The sequence below is a fragment of the Anarhichas minor genome, unplaced genomic scaffold, assembly GCF_050575085.1.
Source record: "Anarhichas minor isolate MPS153535 unplaced genomic scaffold, ASM5057508v1 ptg000003l, whole genome shotgun sequence".
Classification (NCBI taxonomy): domain Eukaryota; kingdom Metazoa; phylum Chordata; class Actinopteri; order Perciformes; family Anarhichadidae; genus Anarhichas; species Anarhichas minor.
This window is the reverse complement of record NW_027466449.1, coordinates 16,280,001-16,301,703: the sequence shown is the minus strand read 5'-3', so window position 1 is coordinate 16,301,703 and position 21,703 is coordinate 16,280,001. Positions and strand designations below refer to the sequence as shown.

Here is a 21,703-nt window from a genome sequence, read left to right as displayed (position 1 = left end):
CTCCACAAAAGGAGCACAGGCGATCCTGTGAGTGTCTTGTGTTTTGCCCCACCCGGCCACGCGGGGATAATCCGAGACGAATCAAATCAAGCGAGGCCACAGGATTGACTTTCCACAGAGCTGGAGACGGGACAGGGCGACGTGAGAGCGGTGGAGGTTGATGACACAAATGTTGGCAGCTGCAGCGGTGAAGCATTTGTGTGCGTAGATGGTGGTTACAGGCATCTCGTCTCACTTACGACAGGTAACTCAGGTTTTCTTTTTAATTCTATTGTGTTGCATTTATTGTTAGATTGAATTATATAACAAGGAAAGACCAAAGTTGAATATGTTGTGTTGAAGAATGACAACAAGCTTTGTACTGTGATGTAGAATTACCAGCTAAGAAGAGCAATCCCTTAAAATGGAGTACGTCTGCTTTACAGATGAGAGTGAATATGATTTAAGATGTTGATCTTTGATCATAATTTGTATTTGAAAGTGCTTCTCTCTTCCAAAAATATTCATGAAAGGCATTATCCTGACCGTTAGGAAGCTGCTTACTGCATTGCATGGTTAATGTAAAGCTGTACAGCAGCAACTTGTTTACAGCATGCATATGATGGCATGTATCATATAGTGTAACAAGGCAGATACATGTGTGTGTCCAGGCTCTGCTATGACTGTGGATGTGAGCCTAAGCGTCTGTTCATATGGAACTCCATGCAAAGACAAGAGGTGGAGCTCTGATGGAATACAGTAAGTGAGGATGGTCGTTGGGCACCAATAAAAGAGTTTCCTTCAATGACGAAAAGCCAATTAGGTGGTCAGCTACAACCGTAGTTTACAGTTTTGTATTTCACCAGAAGAGGGGCTATTTTTAAAGTAATGCCCCGATGACAGACTTGCAATGCCAGGTCAGGATTAGACACCTCTTAAAGTGAGCACTAACCACAGATGTTCTTAATCATTCAGGTGTTACAGACCAACCTACATATGGTGGCGTCTCAGTGCTGCACTACTTAATATCACCCTGCTGAGAAACCACTCGTCTAATAGCTTCAGTTCGATTTTGGAGGGCAAATCAAATACAATAAACAGGGCAATTAAATTACGTACAATTGTAGATTCAAGCTTTGTGTAAAATCACGTTTTTTTCCCCCCTCTTCTCCCCCTCCCTGTATTAACTCCAGTCAGAGCCCCCAGGGCGAGGTACACACTGGTAGGAGAAGCTATACGTTATGTCATTCCCGGACACATGCAATGCTCAATCAGCTGTGGAGGGCAAGCCTGCAAGTATGACAACCCAAGTTACTGGAGTGATAAAGAACAGGCCATAAAAGGCCTCTACTCGTCCTGGTACGCATGCTTTTTCTTCCTTCGTTGCGATAGTACAACAAAACATGTCAAATGATTTCAGTATCAGTACACCCCGCTGACCTTTTTGTTATTGTTTTCAGGGTTTCTGATCATCTTCTCGCTATGTCCAGACCCTCAACAGAAATCATTGAGAAGTACAACATCATCGACCAATTCAGACGGTATACGCAACTTTGCTTTCACGCAGCCACCTGACTAAGAAAAACACAGCGCCTGAGAATGAGAATAATCAACCGTTGATGTCTCTATCTGTGTCAAGGAATGGTATTAAAACAGTGATCAACCTACAGATACCTGGTGAACATGCCAGCTGCGGGAACCCTCTGGAGCCAGAGAGCGGCTTCTCTTACCGCCCAGAGGTCTTCATGGAAAACAACAGTACGTGCATCTTTATGCAATAATCCTTGATACATGTGTATTGTTTTTTTTCACTAAAAACATCTCGCCATTTCAGTCTATTTCTACAATTTTGGCTGGAGTGACTATGGGGTGGCCAACCTCACCACGGTGCTGGACATGGTGAAGGTCATGGCCTTCGCACTGCAGGAGGGAAAGATAGCGGTCCACTGTCACGCTGGTCTGGGCAGAACAGGTAGAGATTTGTGAGGGATTGTTGTTGTGGTCTGGTCTTTCAATCTGAACCACGTGACACGCAATGAAGGGTTTCCCCTTTCTGCCCTGCAGGTGTGCTGTTAGCATGTTTCTTGGCCTATGCAACCAGGTTGACTGCTAACCAGGCTATTTTGTGCGTTCGCGCTAAACGCCCCAACTCCATCCAGACCCGGGGTCAGCTGCGTTGCGTCAGAGATTTCGTCCAGTTCCTCGCCCCTTTGAGGAGCGTGTTCTCCCACGCTGAGCCTCGATTCAACCCGGTCACCCTGTCCCAGTACCTGAACCGCCAGAGACACATACTGCACGGCTACGAGAGGAAGGAGCTGAGGCACCTACCAAAGATTGTCCAGCTGGTGTCCAGGCTGCTGTTGGACATTGCGGAGAACCGCCAGGTGATTGAGGAAGACATTCTGGAGGCGCCCGATAGCCACGACATAGAGATGACTCTCAGCTACATTGAGAAGATGGGCCCGGAGATATTTGCAAAGGAGCCCCGCTTACCAGGCGCGCCCACATTGCCCAGACATTTCCACGAGCCGCCCATCTTCTACCACCGCAAAAGTCTGAGCTACAGCGAGTCAGACTTGAGACGGCTGGGCTCACAGCTCAGCCTTCTCACGCAACCTCTGGGCTCCATGTCGCAGAGCAAGGTCGAAATGTCCATTTCCCCGCCCGAGGCCACGCACCCTGCCGCCCAGCGTCAAGGTTGGAAAAGCAACACAGCCATCGTTTCACACGGCTCATCGGGGTCGCTCTGGGAAATGAAGAACATAGAAAACCAGAGAGGCGGGTCCAGTCTGCTGAAGAAGATGCAGCAGAAAACCATCCAACATAGCGAGTCCTTCACAAACAATGAATCCCCCAAATACGGTGCGATGTTGTCCAGGTGGAAGGCAGAGCAGAGGAGGAAGTTAGAGATGAATGGGATGAAGCCTCGAGATGGAGAAGAGGAGCATTCAGAGGTGCCCTTCATCACCCTGCAGACAGAGTTGTCCCTGGACGCCAGGAGGCTTCTAGTGGCTCAGGCCCTGGCAGTGGACCTTTCTCTTGATGGGGAAAAAGAGCACAAGAACAAAGTCTTGGCCTGGCAGGTAACTGACCTATACCAGTGATGTGGCAGCATGTGTAGAAATGCGTCCAAAATCATATAAATACTTGAATTTGTCCATCACAAAGACTTTAATGTTATCGTGTGCACACTAGTGCCTTCCCCTGACATTTTATTTTGAGTTGATTTTCTTTCTGCATGACAAACAAGAAAGTGATATAGGATCATCTCCTATAATTACAAATGAATAAGGTTTACTCAAGTGTCCCATCTAGTGTATTATCTTAACAGTGAACCAACGATGGCCAGAAACAGTGTTTTGTGGAGCCCAGTACAGTATGTAATGGGGTTTAGATCAGATTTAACGATATGCTTGTGATTGGTTCCTATATCTAGAGCCACGGGAACGGAGTCTGTGAATCTGTGTACTTAAAAACACTCCGAAGAAGCGAACTAAACAGATGAAATGCTAATATTTTGTCCTCCTTGATTTTGAAATCTGGGATGTGCTACCTTATCACATTTACTAAACAACAAAGGAGTAAAACTAAAGTACAACAACCCACACAAATTGACTCCTGCAGGTAGTATAAAAATGATAATTCCAAAGATGCTATAAGGACAGGTATATTCTAACTGAAGGTGTCTCAATAAGTTGCCTCAGTCAAATGCAGACAGACAGGGTCTAACAACACGACTGCCTGAATGTGCGCAGGCAGAACTGAACCAAGGCGGTGGCTGGGAAAGGCTGTTCATGGAGCGGGATCCCTTCATCCTCACCGGGCTCATGTGGGCGTGGCTGGAGCAGCTCAAAGAGCCGGTCATCTCCGTCCAGGAAGCCAAAGCCCTGAACGGCGACGCTAAAACCGTCCTCAACTCTCTGGACCAGGTCAGTGCGTTCTGTGCCGATTGCACTTTTAATCAAACGGCAGTGCGACGAAGAATCGCCTGGACTGCGACGCTCCCTTTAAACCCTCGTGTTCATCTCTTCCCAGGCCTCTCAGCAAACACTGACGTGCATACTAGACTGTATGGCTCACATGCTGGCGATACCAGAAGAGGTGGAGAACGCTTTCCTGAATCGGACAATCAAGGCTTTCACCTGGGTGAGAAAATCAACACACCCAATTATTTGTGATTCATCTCAACAATTAAATTCTTTGCCATTGGTTTTGTTTCAACAACTTGGGAGCCTTGTTTGCTTTTGAGCAGGTGGGAAACAACTCGGAGGACGGAAGCAAAGTGTACGAGTCCATGACTGCGGCCCTGCGGAGCGTCCTCGAGGGCATGAGATGTTTGGCCATCGACGCGGGGATGTAGGCACTACCTGTCATGTATATGTGGAGCACTGCCTGTACCTCCATGTGGAGGCATGAGAGAGGAAAAGGATGCTTTTGTGCCTTGTGACAGAATTATTTAATATGTTGTAACTTTTGCAAGATTTCCATTTTTTGTAGATTTGGGCTGTATAGAGATGTAGATTATTTTAATTATTACATAACTAACACGCCTCAGTATTTTCTTGCCTCAGTAGTGAGTGGAGGTAACGTATAATATAATGTATTTTGCAAACGTTACGCCTTAAGATATATATATATATATATAACATATTCAACATACCTCAGCTTTAAAAGAACAGTATCCCCCCTTATATCCTTACAGACTCTTTTCACAGTGTTTAAATGCCTTTCCCATAACATAGAGTTTCTCATCGGTAACAAGTCTTACATTCTGTTTTCTGTAAATGTAGACAAACTAAAGAACACCCGATTGTCTGCACATATGATGAACAGTTCATAATAAAAGCAAACGTTCCTCCTTCCAGTGGGTCGTGCGAACTACTTGTAGGCTCAGGAGGTGAAGGAATACGCCTTTAAGACGTCTTTCCCGTCTTTCCCTTCTGCTGAGGCCACAACGCTCGAGTAGTCACAGGCGACGTGAGTGAACCCCCTAGAAAACAGGCATACGAAGCGTAAGAAGAATTAGGAAATACCTGTATTCAGGCTGTTGCATTGACTCGGCTGATTGTTGATACAGAGAACCGTACCTGGACACTGTGTGAGAGCCTCCCAGGAGGTGGTATCGGCTCTCCAGGGTCAGCCCCTGGTCTCGGTCATTCCTCCATGTCAGCACTCGTAAGGAGAGGTCCTGAGATGCCGTCACCACACGAAAGCTATCCTGTAAACATGAGGACATTTATACTTGGCTCTTTTCACACAGCTGGTGTGTGTCGGGATTTATCTCTTTTTAAAGTCCAAATGAGAAAAGAACCCACCACACACATAGAAGAGATGGGCATAGTGTGCTCCTTAAAGCTGGCGAGCAGGGCTCCTTTCAGAGAGTAGACCCACAGCTCCTGACCAGCGGCCATCACCAGGCAGTTGCTGTCCTTGGCCGCTAGATGGATGTGTGAGGACCGTTGGTTGAGTGTCAAGGGGAAGGACTCCACCTGCTGGACTAAGATGAGACTCAAAATCATACCAGCACAAGCCAACAACAATATTCAGGGAAAGACAATCTACTTTTTAAACCCCTAAAATATAGATTTCAGGATATATTATGGGATATTAAGCTTACAACCAGTTTATCTTATATATTCTCAATTCATATTTACCTGCAAGTCCTAAGATATTACGCACTGCAACATGAAATAAACTGGGACACATTTAGAATAGTTATGTTTAAAATGGTCTATATATTAAATAATTGTGACATCACAGCGTATGGAAATCCTGACTGCTCGTTTAAAGGCACAGCGTCTGAATACGGGATGTGTGTGTTTCTCCACGGAGTGAGCTTTTCGATACTTTTACAGTATTTATAAAACACTTAGACCTGCTTAATAATAAGCATGCAAATCTTACTTTTTACAATGTGGAACCTTTAAATTCCACTGTAGATGTGTTAGAAAATCGAACAGTATTTGTACCAGCTGCTTAGTTAATGGTGGGTTTTCCTACAATGATTCACCAGCTGCAACATTTCTAATGGCTAATATGAGATTCAGTAGCACATTCAAAGCATATCAGAGTCAACAGGCACATATCCCAGTCCTCACCCTGGATCTCTGACTTGTACTTAGTCTTTTTAATGCTGACATCGAAGACAGTGAGGGCTTTGTTGTTTGGCCGCTCGTTGTGGTGGATGATGGCCAGTCTGGCAGGCTGGGTGGGTATGAAGACAGCAGCCTGGCACCCAGTGACTGGCACAGACTGGCACAGAGGGTCCTCGTCCTCAGACGGCGAGGTCAAACTCTCAGCGTAAATCACCTGCCAACAAACCAAACAACATGAATCTACAAAATGTTTCTTTCCGACTGTGACATTTGCCCCGAGGTAATGAGGTAATGAGGTAATGAGGTAATGAGGTAATGAGTTAAAAGGAAACGGAGCAGGAAACACACACATGAATACCTTTGGACTTAAATCAAGATTGTCCTTGTTTCCAGCAGTGATCCATTTCTTGTCCGGTGAAACCAGTAATGTGTTGACATTAAAGCTGTCGCACACCATCACGCTGGACTTTCTAGTCAAAGCTGAGTCAGCTAGTGTGCACACAGATCCCTGACTGGTCCCAACCTGGAGGAGAATATGATGAGCAGCACATGTTACTTTACTATGAATAAAATGCTTTAATATTATACAGAAACTCTGAAGTTACTTACAGTCAGAAACCAGTTGTTGTTGATGTTGTACTGAAGTAATGTACAGCGTGGAGATCCAGTAGAGAAGGAGGCCACCTCCTGGCCGGTCCGACCTCGCCAGGTCTTGATGAGGCCTGTGGAGTCGGCCGTGATCACCACTTCATGCTGTTCATCACTCACAATCGCTGTTAAAGGCCCCTGCACGGGACTGCACCACAGGAGTTCACCCTGAGAGAAACAAAGGTGCAACGTGAGCTTAATGCCTCGGGGGGGACGACATTTATTCCAGTAGCTTGCTCACTTTCAACCAAGGAGAGGAAACTATCGGGGGAAATCAGTTTGCATTGCAGTGGGATGTGACTGTTTTCTTGAGCATCGTCTGTAAATACTGCACAGAGGTCATACAATCAAACTCTGTGCCTCCAAACAAGCATTGATACTTAAAGGAACAGTGTGTAGAATTTGCAAAAAGCGCCACATCCTACACACTGCACCTTTAACACGATTGCACTGAGAATGCACGATGATACGCTGAAGGTGTCGGCACTTGCATTTTGGATGTTCCATGCTCGGACTGTGCCATCGGTAGACGCGCTGCACACTGTGGAGCTGCTGTTCCAGATGTCAGGATGCTGAGCTGAATTTCCCTGCAGGTATGTAAACCCTACCACCCTGCCTGATGGACAGCATGTCAGATGGAAACATCAGATGAGAGACTTCATGAAGTCATGCAAAGGAGATTCCAGAGAGAGAGACGGCATACCTGTGTGTCCTCGCAGGCTTTTGCAGGTGTAACCTCCTGACTTGCCTTTCGTCATCTTCGTCTCCAAGTGGCAACGTCGCAGGAAGTATCTCTTCCACGAGCGAGTCACCCGTTCACTCCCCAAGACAGCAAGGTTACAGAAACTCCAGCGCTGCAGACACATCCTCCTGAGCAGACCACAGAAATGGATATTTAGAAATGTTTTGATATGAAAGATTATTCACAGAAGACATGCACAGATACTGATATCGGCCCGATACCATCAATGACAGCAGGAGAATCTGGTCTAGGATACTCACAATTCAGTATATTTATATCTACTTTCATCAGTGAGCCATTGTGAACCCCTTTGACTACAGCAATGACTTAACAGAGATTTATTTAAATGAAAATGTTGGACACTGCCACTTTAACAAAGTTTAAATTCATAAGACAGAGATGGAAGTATAGACACGTCTCACCTCCACAGCCAAGCAGTCTCTGCAGCGTCATTCCAATCCTGAAAACATTGTAATCAGACAGAAAGTTCTTAATGAGCTAGCTCTTATTGCACGTGAGCTACTTCCGCAAGTGTTGACACTCCTCACCTGACACACGGCGGAGGCACGGATCAAATCCTCCTCAGTCAGGAAAGTAAAAATATGAATGAGGCAATCACCGATCAAGTGCGGGTGATGAAGATCCATACTGACATCAATAATGTTGCGCCCCCTCAACAACTATCTCCCGTCACAGTGACAGCGAACAGGTCCAAACTACGGAAAGCATACAGGGACAAGGAAGGTTTGTTTCGCTTTTTTCCCCCGGCTACAGTGTCTTCACTCCGCCACTAGGTGTCGCCATTGTAAAAGGTAGGTGATCCGGAGACATGTCCGGGACAGAGACGCACAACAGGTAGCGCGCACAGGATATACAACTGAGAAGTGGATGAATTCTACTTTTGAATATGAAAAAACGTAACTGAAAAAATGTATTCAATATCTTAAACGTGTGACTTAACCACCTGTGACCTGGGAGAAAAGAAAATGTCATTCAGTCTATTATGAGGCAGCCTAAATATGAATCTAATTAAAAACAAGTCAGTGCTCTTTATTTATAAATTGTTTTATCTGCAACTTTTTTGTAATGCTCCATTTTTTTTTTTTTGCAAGTGTGGAAAAAATACGAGTAAATCAAGTGAAGCAAAACTGATAACATCTGCGTAAAATATAAGCTTCACATTGGGATGAGTCCTGACCCACTTAATAACACGCCATCCCAATCAGTCAAGGTGAATTCACAGCACAAGAGAGTGTGTGTGTGTGTGCGTGGGTGCGTGTGTCTATATTTGTGTGTGTGTGTGCTGAGATTCAGCCCTGGCGGGATTCTTCAGCAGGGCCTCATGTCTCCTGTGAACACGCCCCAGATAGATGAGCCAGATATATAGCCAAGACCTGCGGGTAGCAGAGGAACTGTGAGAAAGACATAATCGTACTTGCTCACCCCAAGGGTTACCTGTGACACCCTCGCAATGACAAGAAGGCCCAGCGAAAGGGGGCCACGTACAGGGAGTTTGGATACTAACCTAACCGGCAATTTGTAAAAAAGAAAAAAAGGTTGTTTTTTCTCTCCTGAGCGCGTACTATTTTTTGATGCTCTTCGTCATTTTGGAGTTCCTTTGGAGTTCCCTGTGGGCTGTGATCGATCGGAGAATAAGCGAACCGAGTTATTCATCAGCTCTGCAGATCGTTGCATGAAACTGAGAGCGGGGCCGCAATGAGTCGGAGAACACGACGCTGGATTCTAAGAGTTTTACTTTCTCTGGGAATTGTTTATTTGAAAATTGGGTGAGCTGCGCTTATTTGACTTTTCTTAGGTTTGTTGTAGGTTATTCTCGAACACAAAGGACTTTTAGCGACTGACGGATGGTATTGAGACTTTATCTGTGAGCACCTTGTATTCCATGTTTGTGGTGATTTTATGAATAAATAATAAAACATTAGGGGAAGAGCGTAAATGTATCTAAAGTAGACTCGTGGCAACTCTTCATTATTACCAGTCATGCCATTTCCATCATTATGACTTTAAATTATGGTAAAACGCATACTGGCATAATAATTAAAACGTTATTTAACTTAAATAATGAGTCTAGTTGTGCCCCATAGCCCAAATGTGTCTTCTAAAGTGGAACAGATACGTTTGTTGATAATATACTGTTAATATGCATTATAATAGAGTTAATTTATTTTCCATAGGAATACATTTCATGTTGGATTGTGACCATCAGCTATGCTACTATTTAATAAAGAAAACAGTGGAACTGGATATTTATTCAAACACTCAAAAAAAAGACGACTCAAACTAACAAACCAAAAATATAAGAATGGGGCGAAAAAAAAAATTGTTCTCAGTCATATCCATCTTCCATTCACAGTGGCTTCTCGTCGGTGGTGGCCCTAGGTGCGAGCATAATCTGTAACAAGATCCCCGGTTTGGCCCCCAGACAGCGGATAATCTGCCAGAGTCGCCCCGATGCCATTATCGTCATCGGAGAGGGAGCCCAAATGGGCATCAACGAGTGCCAGTTTCAGTTCAAAAACGGGCGCTGGAACTGCTCTGCGCTCGGAGAGAGAACAGTCTTCGGCAAAGAGTTGAAAGTGGGTATGTTGCTGTCTGTTAACGTTTGTTCACGGTTTGAAACCTCCCCCCCCCCCCAGCAGTTAACACAGTTTATCAAACACCTTGCACTTCAATGCGTAATGTGTGCGCATTGTGCGTAAAATGCGCACCCAGTCTTTATCTCTGGCTCTTTTATGCTTTTCCTTTAAAAATAGTTAATATTCACAAATAATTACGAGATTGAGGCCTATATCAAAGAGTCAAATTATGACCTGATGCCTTGTAAAGATTAAAAAAAATGGCATTGACGTGCATCCTTTCCCACATGTCTCACAAAATATAATCTAATAGCAGATACTCTTGATCTCCAGTCAACACCTGCACCAGACAACACCAATTTATTCTGCATATTAAATGATCATCTGCCCTGCATTATTGCATCCATAGCTCAAGGAGTCAGTGTCATTTACATCAGGCCTAGTTTTTGCTCCAACCTCTTCATTGAGTGGGGTTTTTCTGTAAAAGCTATCTGCAGCCAGCACTGTAACAAAGCTCTCGTGAATGTTGGCAGCCTTTTCTTTTCAGCCCGGCAGAGTCTCCGGAGACACATTTTCACTGGTCTTTATCCCGTCCAGTGATGGGTGCTGTGGCTCTCACTGTTAGGACGTAGATCTTACCACGGGTATAAGTTACAGCGGGGCAAAGCCGAGAGGAAAGCAAGACCTGAGCGTACTAAATTAGAGAAACAAATTTGTTCAAATCGGTGTTCCTGAGACGAAATTCTGCGATAAAGAGTGGATGAACCTCAGTGGATGCTTAAATTATGGCTGGAGTTTTGTGGCTCATCTGTTGGCTACTATGAACTGCAAAGTGGGTAAAAGATATTGAGGATATCGATCACAGGAGCACCTCCTTTTAATGAATTATAATGATATTTTGAGTAATGATGCCTTTATGGCGACAGTGGAGCTTGATAACCACAGAAGATGCTCTGTAAAAACCACATAAATTAAAATAATTAAAATAGATTTGAGTTCTGCCAGAACTATTTATGTTCAACAAAGAATCCAAACACCCTTTTACACAATGCTCAGTAGCTTGGACCAGCTGTTTGAGAGAAAGGATTATCTCTAGTGGTGTTTGACAATCTGTTCCTTTATGAATGAGTGGTTGGAGCTCATCAACAGCCCGGGTTTGTGTTCCCAAGACAGGAGTTTAAGTTCTACGGCGTGGACAGCCGTACCAAATAGATTGGTTTCACCGATCAGATTAGCGTCTGAAGGCCAGTGGTTGTAAATGAACGCCATTGTTGATGCCCAGGCTGTGAGCGGAGCTGCGCAGCTCGCAATTGTTCTTAAAGCGAAGGAGGAGTGACCCGGGCACTGACATAATCCTCACGGGTGATGCAAGGTGCATCAGCTTTGAGCCATTTTAGGCCTCAGCTGTGTTTGCACTCGAACTTTGTAGTTACACTAAGCTGTGCGAGGTTATGGGTGCATATACAGAGGCTGAGAGAGGGATGAAAGAGAAACAAACATGGCAGAAAGAACAGCGAACTGGCACATCTAGTTCAGCTTAACCAGGCTTTTTTCCGTCCTCTCTCGTTTTAATATGCTCCACCTCTCATTACAAGGTGAGGAGGAATTCATACCATCCCTTGTGCGGTGAACTCATGCACTCAGAAGTGCAAGGGGAAAAATTAACAACGGTGCAGTCAGAACTGACAGACACACCTTCTTTTTTGGCTCAGTGCCCATCAAGTCTATAAAAACGTCCACATAATTGATGCCTCAATATGAGTTTTTTTTTTTTTGTTTTTTTTCCCCAATGGCAAGGGCACACATCCAAGATGTTTATCAAAAACATGGCAGCTCTACATAGTGAACCGGGTGGCAGGAGGAAGCACAGAGTAGGTATGATGTTTGTTTTGAACAAAGACACGAGGAGTTTATGTACACATAGGTATGCTGGGTGTTATAACCAGGAGTTTCCTGTTGGGAATTAGAATATGCTACTTGTTGATCAAGGATATGAATATTACATTATGGGCTGTTTCACATTGGCTCAGAAGGGGAATATATATTGCTTAGTTAGCATTATATAAAGCTGTGAATATCACGATTGTGTTTTTTTTCTCGGCTCCTTATTTGACTGGAGATCTTTGCTGCAGGATCGGTCTGTATGAGTCCTGTCAGATTAGCCTTTAGTTATTTGCCGATATTTCCCCGAGCGTGTAAATGATTTGTTAGCTGGACTTGGTCGAGATAACAGGCAGGAGGAAGATTCTGATGTCAGTGCCTTATGAGTCTACACAGAATGGGACAGTTTCTGAGCGGATCAATAGCCCTTCCTTGTCGACAGCCCTCTTATTCATACCGCTTTGTTGACTATACCACCCGGTGGCCATTTTGGTTCATGGGCAGGACAGTTTCCAGGTCAGGTTTCAAAACACTGCAGCCCTTGAGTGAATATGTCAGCCAGACTGTGATATAAGCACACATACTGTTAATAATTAATCTTCAAAATCCCCTCACGTACTTATTGCATTTCCCTTAAACTGGAGGAAAAACACCATGACATGCTCTATTTAAAACAAATAAATCTCCTGCAACATTTTATTCATCCCCCTCTTTTTTTTCCTCTGCCCCGCTATAGGTAGCAAGGAGGCTGCGTTCACCTACGCCCTCATCGCAGCTGGGGTGGCCCACGCCATCACAGCGGCCTGCACACAGGGCAACCTGAGCGACTGTAGCTGTGATAAGGAGAAGCAGGGCTTCTACAGCAAAGACCAAGGCTGGAAGTGGGGAGGCTGCTCGGCCGACATCAGCTACGGCCTGGGCTTCTCCAAAATATTCATCGACGCCCGGGAGGTCAAACAGAACGCGAGGACGCTCATGAACCTCCATAATAACGAGGTGGGACGCAAGGTAAGTGATTAGCAACAGGGTTACGTCTGTTTGGTCGGCACAGTGACTTTATCAGATCACAGAATCTGATCCCATCAAGGCACAGAGAATATAAAGCAAAGACTGAAAATGATGGTGAACTAAACTAAACTAGTTTAAGCCTGAACTGAGTAACTACTAAAGGTCTTTGCCGTGATGTGGTGTCGATTACCGGTATTGCCGATAATCGTGATATTTAAAAAACAAAATATTGATATACGAATAATAACATATGATAGTATAATGTAAATGTACCAGGGCCTCTTAAATCCTTTCCGTCTCTTTCCTTTCTCAATTCTTTTGTACAGTTGTGATCACAAACTCTCTCTCTATCTCCTGTATTGTGACTGTGATTCATTAGACACAAAAAAGAGACAAAATGCACAATAAACAAAGTTAAAGATGAGTTTGACTGATGGCACTAAAAACATCCCCTAGATATCGTGATAAAATCACCATTGCGAATTCTCTTGGCCACGCTAATCGCGGAGTGATAATCTGATATCGTGACAGCGCTACAGTATAGTGTGGGTGAACCTTGCCAAAGATCTGGGCAGCGGGGCCAAGACCGAACAAGCAGTGGAATAAAAGGCTGCTTTTAAGGGAAGAGCTGTCTAAGTGGCAGGGTTTGATTACAACCCAGATCTATGCACTGGAAAACAGATTGACACTGTACAAAAAGGCATTAGCTGGGACGGTACACAGTTACCTTTCATGGCAACCCCCACCTACAATCAGGTGCAATGTGTTTGTACATGCACCACGGGGGGGGGGGGGGGGCGGGGGGGGGGTTACTGTTTGGTTAGTGCAGTTACATGCACCCCATCTGCATGCCACATTTTTAATTCAATCATTGGATCTTCATCAAGTGAAAATCAATTTTAATATACCTTGCAAATTGGCAAGGTATATAGTCACTGTCGAGCCCCACTGCAAAGGGGCCTTATGAAAACGGAGCGACAACAACGGCGTCATGAGGACCGGACGGTTGTCATGATGTGTGGAGCTGCTCGTTTGATGCCTTTTCTGCATGCATGGCTGCAGAGCGCTGCAGAGTGACAAAGAGACTCCAGTCAGTCTAGAGGTTAGAGATTGAGTGGAATAATGTGTCAAACAGTCAAAGTGAGGTTGGTGTTTGTCAAGAATAGAGAAGCAGCTTTGCCCAGGTTTACTCATATCCCCCTCTCTCTCTCTCTCTGTGTCTCACTGGGCCAAATAGCCTGATTCACACAACCAACACGTCCATCCCCACGCCGGCTGAAAAGCCTCCTTCCGCAGAGACCATCTCCTACGTGCGTCTCAGCACCATGAATTCCAATTGGCTTATTTGGACAGCTAAATTGCCTCCCAGGGGTGAAAATAGACTGTACTGGTGGATTCACAACTTTGCTACTTCTTCTTTTCTGCTAATAAAAAGGCCTCTCTGTTGTTTGTTAGTCCCCCCCCCCCCCCTCCTTTATTTATGCTAATCAAAAGCGGTGACACCGAGCAGGAGCGCCGCTCACAGCTCCCCGGGTCGAAGACGTCCAGACAAAGGCTGTCACAAGTGTTGGTCACGGAACAACTGATGGTTTAGCGAGTTGAAGCCCAGAGTTTTATGAAGCGGTTTGCTCAAGGGAAACCTTGTTGTCCTTGGTTCTTGTTCACACGTCTGTGTTTTACAGTTTACTTGCCAAGAACACAGACGCATAAATATCTCGTCAACAGCTTCGGGAGACCATATCGCATACAGAACTCCGGAGCATTTTAAACAAAAGGAAATTGCAATTGACCTTGTTGCTAAAGGAAATTCCAGTTGCAGTCAATGGCACTTCTCATTGTCATCAGCTCAGGGTTTAGCAGTAATCCTAGTCACTCGGCGCCTTGTACAGTCACTCTTGACATTTGTGTGCTGTGTGTGGTAACTACACACACAGAGCCTGAAATCTGATACATTATTTTGGCTTCTGTGTGTACGGTATCACACAGCTATGCGGCGGGGCCGTATTTAATCCCCAACCACAGTGTATTTGTCAGTCACGTTGTTATTAAGTTGCACATTTGTCTCGAGGTGCAGGAGTTGAAATGCGAATTGACAGTTTGAAATCCACCGGGGGTTCCAAAAAAAATTCATTGAAATATAACGCAATTTGTTTAGCAGGTAAAATCATTGTTATAGTAAACTGCATGGTAATTGGTTTTAATAATCCAGTCCGGCTGTTATTAATCTATCACCAAACTGTATTTATCACTCATCATTGGAGTGTTTTCACAGTTGCCGGTTGTTACGACGTTACTAAGTTGTTTTTCTGTGTCTAGGTCCTGGAGAAGAGCATGCGACTGGAATGCAAGTGTCACGGCGTCTCGGGCTCCTGCACCACCAAAACCTGCTGGACTACACTTCCCAAGTTCCGCGAGCTCGGCTACATTCTCAAGGAGAAGTATGCCCACGCCGTGCACGTGGAGCCAATCAAAGCCAGCCGCAACAAGCGCCCTAAATTCCTCAAGATCAAGAAGCCTTACTCTTACCGCAAGCCCATGGACACGGACCTGGTGTACATAGACAAGTCGCCCAACTACTGCGAGGCGGACCACGTGACGGGGAGCTTGGGGACACAGGGCAGGGTGTGCAACAAGACGATGATGCAGCACATCAGCGGCTGCGACTTGATGTGCTGCGGCCGCGGGTACAACACGCACCAGTACTCCCGCGTCTGGCAGTGCAACTGCAAGTTCCTGTGGTGCTGCCATGTCAAGTGCAACACCTGCAGCGAGAGGACAGAGGTGTACACATGCAAATGAGAGTATTTATTGGATGGCGTGTGTGTGATGAGACGTGTGTGAGTTCTTGTGTTCACGGACAAACTGGAACTTTTGCATGAAGGCTGTTCTCGCAGTCTTTTCATACATGAGGAGGAACTACTGTGCCGTGTATACAGGAAGCTGAAGACGGGGCGTCGTGATTCTTTTGCACACAAAGCTCCTCACCCCTCTTCTTGGACTGATGTCGAAAAAGTGACACCGTTAAGAGAAAAAAAAAAAAACTGTACCCTGGCACGTGGGATGGGGTGCCAAACATCAAAAAAAATTTAAGCTATATGGACATTTAGGAAATGGACTTTGCCAATGCAAATGAATTGTGGTGGACGTGATCGCTGGGCAGGACACTCTGCTGTAGTTCTCGCACTGTGCTCAGATGAAATGACACTTGGCCATTTGGAATATTTAACATACTGTATGTAGAGAATGAAAATAATTAATATTAATTTATTCTATAAAAACAAACTACTGATTCATCCATTATGGATAACTAAATGTTGGGTTTTAGTTTATTAAGGCGATAAAAACCTGTCCACACTCTTGTTAACACACTGGATTTGAATTTGCCTGGAATAATAATGTGTTTTAGAATAATGTTGCTCCAGATGAAACCGCTGTAGGCCGCTCACATTGACCTCCTGACCTTGTCTTCCCCTCTGTTTGCTGCTAGTCTGGAGAATCCCACTTGTTGAGGTCAAAGGCTGTACGCTCTACTGACTGCCTTCAGTGGCATCGCCTACGTCAAGCTGATTTAGCTCAACAGGACTTATTCGCCGATCAAAAACACAGGCACATTTTCCACTTCCATTTTGGTAAATATTGGTTCAGAGAGTATATTTTGTAAAAGCCTATTTTTATATGAATGTCTTATTTATATCTTTTGCATATTCAATGTCAAGTTCTGAGACCCGTTTTTAAGTCCCTGTGGAAAAAAAAAGCTGATATATGTAAGTTGGCCCCTGCTGTCACTGCCATAGTTGTATATTGTAAGTGATAGAAGCTGTTCATTTGTGTCTGTGTTCAAACATCTGTGTTTACTGCGTTTCATGACTACTACTGATGGAATACAGGAGCAGAATAACACTAACAAGACGTGATTCCCATTATTGCTTCCTCATACATGCAAGTCTCACTCTGATCGTGGCAAAAGAACAGATGGGAATGCCATAAAGAAAAAGACCAACGGAGAACAGTTGTGATGTGTTGTAAATGGCGAGATAGAAATGGCGATTGAAATTGAGCAAAAGGAATATCGACTTTAACATTTTCTTGCCATAAACCAGTCAAGCTATTGAACTTTTATGACAATAAATTTCCTCAATTGGTCATTCTATAGGTATGAATTAACCGTTAACCGAGTAATTACTTACACTTTCAAACGAACACAAGTGTAAATCTTTATAAATGGCAGCCACAGAGTGGTTTACATCATCATCAGGCAATCATACGACAATATCATACGGTCACCATGGAAATAAATCTGCTCTCAAAGTGCTTCTCCTACAAGTACAATGTGTGCAACACTGGGCCGCAGAGAGAGAGAGATGTCCTTTCAGGGGAGAAAGTTATTCAGGCTTAATTGAGGGCCCATCTTGCAGACTGGGAAGCAGTTGAACGTGTCAGAGGAGAAAAGCGTTTGTGCCCTAATGGTAGGGCACCGGAGTAATTGATGAGACCGGTCGGTGCAGACTGTCACGGAGATGACTTGCTCAGTCGTGGGAGTGGGAGCCTGTCAGGTGATAGATGACTCGCACATCTGCTTCATTCACTCCTGGGCCACTAGTTGCTACAACAACTCCAGCGCGGCCGAGAAAATGCAGGGCAGTCTCCAAGAGAGGCCGGCCGACGTGTCAGGGAAATGTTAACGACGCTAAAGCCCACAGCCGTTACAGATTCCACTCTCATCGGGCCTGGAAGTGGAGCGGGGAGACGGGCCTGAGGTGTTGACGGAAAACCTGCTTCCAATAATCTCCTGGGATTGATAAATGCAGCCCGTAAAGTTTTCACCTGTGCTGTATTTTAGAACATTCCCACGTGGTCGGTTCTTTTTCTTCTTGTTAAAAAAAACTTTTTTCCCCAGTAAAAGCAGAGTCACATGAGATTTCAGGTTTCACTTACAGTAGATTAGCCGTATCACGTGTCATTGGCAGTGATAATCGGCCCACAATGAATAGAGAAAAAGGGCGTGAGGGGGGGGGGGGGGGGGGGGGGGGGGGGGGAGGAGAGAGATCATGACAGAGGCTCGTCTCTGTCCGACAAAAGCTTTCAGCTTACATAATATTGATACAAAAGACTCGCGCATATGAAAAGGCAGCTGCTCCAAAAGCTCTGGTTAAACCTAAACTAGGGTTTTGTGTGTGTGAGACGCACACCACATTATCTCACCAACAAAACACTCACACCTCAGAGTCCTTTATATGTGTCACTTATTGACTTCCACTGGCGGCGATCTAACTTCTGAATGACAAGGTTTGTGTGGACACTTTTAAATGTGGTGCTCTAAAGGTTACACAGTGCCCTTAAAGTTTCCACTAATTAGTCAGATTAATCAGAAGAATTTACCATTAAACCTCGGGTGCTAATATTTACAGCAGAACATCCTTTTTTTTTTTTTTTTAAACAAACAATGTAGTTCAACTTCTGTTCCAGGTAATCCACCTGCATTGTTTTCCAGTCAGGTGCAAAAACCACCACCACACAGAGGCCGCAGTCACTTCATCCCCATTGAGTCACAAGCACAAAGTACCACCTTCTTTGATATCGCAGCCCGTGTCAGACACCCGTCAGGATCACTGAAATGCTAATTATACTCTTAGTCGTGTTTCTCCATAAACAGGACTGGGCCCATGCCAAGATGTTCAGGGGGTGTAATATCCGTGTTGCTGTGGAGTGGGGTTGCGTTACCCTTTGGAGTTTTGTTTATAAGAACACACACACAAGCAGACACACACACACACACACACACACCACCTGCAGTAGTTGGAAATTGGTGGTAGCAGTAGATTTATGGTTGGTCGCTCCCCGTGTTATTACTGGAGGCCTGCCACAGCTTCCCTATCTGCTCCCATGACCCGTTACATCAGGGCTCTAGCCGCTCCAGCCGGCAATTAGCGTCAACAATGAGTCTTTTAACACATATTTAAGCAAGATCCATCCTGCTCTCCGTTTTATCATTAGATCGGCCTCGGCTGCACCGGGGATCAGATTTATTTCTGGAATTGAACTCTTGATGCAGAAGATTTGTTGAAGCCAGTGATTTGAGTCAGGATTTGTATTTCCAAGTCATCTCGTGAACTGAAGATGGGACTTCTTTGTACAGTCTGTTCTCTTTTAGTGTCTGCATGACAGCATTAAAGTTACCCATCAGACACAGACAGCATCTTGTGTTTGCTTTTCCAGAGACGACTGAGAATATACCACCAATGAAGAAGGAAATGACTCATAATTTCACGGTAAAAGAGTTGTTAAATCATATATTTTACAAGGCCTTCATTAACACAAGGCTGTGTGTGTGTGTGTGTGTGCCTATGTATGTGAACCATTCAGTTTCAAAAGCTTCCAACGTTTCACTCAAACAAGTGGACAGCACTAAAGACAATAATTTGAAGGAGGAGGAGGAGGAGCGAGAAAATGTGCTCTCCAGTTTTTTCTCTCCCCTTCGCTCTCTCTGACCATAAATCTTCTGACACATGATTCTGTCAGTCATACTTTTGTTTTTCCTCTGGTTGAGACATGCACAAGCACCTGAGCGCTGCACAGTAAATTGCAGAGCACAAGGTTGTCTTTATGTGATTCCAGAGATACTGCACGGGCGCAGAGCTCATTCATGCACTCTCTTAACAGAGTGCTGTTTGAGACTCTGCGATGGAAGCCAGAGATAGCAGACAATATCCACTCCCCGCAAGAGAGATCCACAACAGTTTGGCCCTCACAGGGGGGGGGGGGGGCTGTCTATCTGACTTCCTATGGCCTAATCTGATATTACAGGTAAACAGTGGTCAAATAGCTTTGAGGTATTGTCGGTGGCATTAAGGTAAGACTGGATCAGCTCTTGGGGGGATTTTGGAGGAGCCATTTGCGACGATTTGAGCGAACTTACCGGCCCGCTTAACCTGCCTTTGAAACGCTTTTGAAATGTGCAATCATGCATCTGAGAAACGGGGTAATGAGAACATTCAGTGAGTGTGTTAAAAGCGACCTTTGATGGTGTGTGGTGTTGTATCTCAAAATGATCTGAGCACCCCATATGATACTTTTTCCTTGCTTTTGGAGTGGTTTAGAACAGGGCTATAGAGGGCCCTCATACCTGTCCCCTCCTCCCTCCCTCCCTCCCTCCTCTCCATCCAGAAGACGTCACCTGAGCCAAGCTTACAGTAATCCTCCGGTGTCTCGACATGGGATGTTTTGAACAAAAACACCAAACTCACTACAACCCCGTAAGACTCAGTGACGGTTAGGAAAACATCACTGATCTTCTTCCAGCATCGTGACGGCCCTTCTCTGCCCTTACAGAGCTGGTGTCTTCTCTTCTTGATTTGGTTGTTTCTTATTGGTTTGGACAAAACGGCAGGTTCATAATAAATAAGCCGCAGTCTCACTGGTGAGGCTTCACCCCTGATTATGAAATATTTTCCTCACAAGCGTCCGACTCACCAAGACGCAACTTTCAAGCGAGAATGGAGACAATATCAAAACGAAACCAGAAAGTTCCCGTCGGTGTGTTGGGAAATCGATTAACAAAAGAAAAGGTGCACAAACATGTAAACATTCTGGACGGTTTCATAGCTTCCAAGCTCCCGTCTCTTGGCAGAACAGCTCAGAGGGAGTTGCAATGAATTCTCTGCTCTTGCATCTTACAACCTGTCCAGGCACGCTCCTAAATGTATCATTGCAGAAAGCTATGAAACAATTTGAGCTGATGCTGCCAGTTTAAATAACTAAACCATGTGGTCAGAGCTATTATACCATTAATCTTCTCCCCCTCTGCACTCATGCTCTGCCAAGAGATGGAAACACCCTCACCCTTCCACCCAAAAGAGGTAAAGAGATACCTGAAAGTGCTTCTTTTGATATGTATCCCACAATGCTGGTGACAAAAGTGTTTTGAAGCCGGGTGCCACAGACCTTTTCAATCATGTTATCTTTCGTTTCATTCCCTGCTGCTGGATTGAAACGCATATCCCGGAAAAGACGTTTGCACGCAAAAGAAATATGTTCTGCACAATTACAATGTGTGCGTATGGGTCACAAAGTGGCCTAAGCGTGCGGTTAATTTCATACACAGATGTCATGAACTGTAATAACCACTTGAATAAAGTTTGGCTCCCTGTAAATAATAGTCAGTGTTGGCTGTAAACAAGGTGGAGATGTCTGACAGGTGGTATCTGAGGTCATTCTCTTCATTCCTCTGAACATATTTTTCCACCCGTCACTTCTTCCCCTGCAACACGTGCACAATCAATATTAAGTTCCTAATCCACATTAAAAGGACACGGAATTGGAAGAAGTAATGTGCACCGAGTGACCTCGGAGTCGGAGTCGGTGACAGTGCTAGATGAGGCTGTGACAGTGGTAGATGATCCTCCGGTTCAGCGTGGGGTCAGAGGTTTGTCTGTAGGGCAGGGGAACACAGCTGGACGCCCTGCTCCGAGGTCAGCTTCAGTGATGGTAATGAGATAAAGAATAGAACAAAAGGGAAACGGGATAAAGAGAGCAACGGAGGGGAGAGAATCTCACTTTCACTCGCCTTTAATGATTTTACAGAGGCTTTATACCTACAGTACGTTGATTTATGGTTATTGTCATGTTATATTGCCGTTGTTGTCTTCACAATACGGAGCACAGGCAATACAAATGTTTTGTTTTTCCTTTGGCTGGCCATTCATTAGTGAGTGTCTCCTCTTGGCCTAGTTAAATCCAGAATGAAAGCCCGATGG

The 21,703-nt window shown here is 44.9% G+C and overlaps 3 protein-coding genes across 4 annotated transcripts; 2 read left to right on the top strand and 1 right to left on the bottom strand.

The window, feature by feature from the left end:
* The first annotated feature begins 889 nt into the window (after positions 1–889).
* Positions 890–4,339, top strand: ptpdc1b (protein tyrosine phosphatase domain containing 1b). Its single transcript, XM_076090332.1, is given in 9 exon segments — positions 890–896; positions 1,173–1,338; positions 1,440–1,520; positions 1,619–1,737; positions 1,814–1,951; positions 2,044–3,062; positions 3,735–3,989; positions 3,991–4,125; positions 4,232–4,339. Coding segments are annotated over 9 exon segments (2,028 nt in total).
* On the bottom strand, positions 1,180–8,190 carry fbxw12 (F-box and WD repeat domain containing 12). Of its 2 annotated transcripts, XR_012956172.1 has the most exons (11): positions 8,013–8,190; positions 7,887–7,924; positions 7,426–7,592; positions 7,214–7,338; positions 6,684–6,890; positions 6,433–6,597; positions 6,078–6,288; positions 5,295–5,476; positions 5,067–5,197; positions 3,800–4,969; positions 1,180–3,017 (listed from the first exon to the last, which is right to left on the bottom strand). XR_012956172.1 is itself a non-coding variant. In XM_076099856.1 (10 exons), the coding sequence occupies exons 1-10, from the start codon at positions 8,109–8,111 to the stop codon at positions 4,870–4,872; spliced, it is 1,425 nt and encodes a 474-aa protein (XP_075955971.1). In that variant the 5' UTR covers positions 8,112–8,190; the 3' UTR covers positions 1,180–4,869. The 2 variants fall into 2 exon arrangements, 1 of the variants encoding a protein (XP_075955971.1); XM_076099856.1 differs by having other exon boundaries at positions 1,180–4,969.
* Positions 8,191–9,180: 990 nt separating this feature from the next.
* On the top strand, positions 9,181–15,925 carry LOC142950570 (protein Wnt-7a). Its single transcript, XM_076092145.1, has 4 exons — positions 9,181–9,251; positions 9,839–10,065; positions 12,679–12,950; positions 15,267–15,925. Exons 1-4 carry the CDS (start codon positions 9,181–9,183, stop codon positions 15,747–15,749), a joined length of 1,053 nt encoding a protein of 350 aa, XP_075948260.1. The 3' UTR covers positions 15,750–15,925.
* The last annotated feature ends 5,778 nt before the right edge of the window (positions 15,926–21,703 follow it).

Excerpts from the sequence above, each read along its gene's own strand:
- fbxw12 (XM_076099856.1), bottom strand. The coding sequence starts at position 8,111 with ATGGATCTTCATCACCCGCACTTGATCGGTGATTGCCTCATTCATATT. Across the intron at positions 7,593-7,886 it reads GAGACTGCTTGGCTGTGGAG|GAGGATGTGTCTGCAGCGCT; the intron begins GTGAGACGTGTC and ends TGGTCTGCTCAG. Across the intron at positions 5,477-6,077 it reads GTACAAGTCAGAGATCCAGG|TCCAGCAGGTGGAGTCCTTC; the intron begins GTGAGGACTGGG and ends GTCTCATCTTAG.
- LOC142950570 (XM_076092145.1), top strand. The coding sequence starts at position 9,181 with ATGAGTCGGAGAACACGACGCTGGATTCTAAGAGTTTTACTTTCTCTG. Across the intron at positions 9,252-9,838 it reads ATTGTTTATTTGAAAATTGG|TGGCTTCTCGTCGGTGGTGG; the intron begins GTGAGCTGCGCT and ends TTCCATTCACAG. Across the intron at positions 12,951-15,266 it reads ATAACGAGGTGGGACGCAAG|GTCCTGGAGAAGAGCATGCG; the intron begins GTAAGTGATTAG and ends TTCTGTGTCTAG.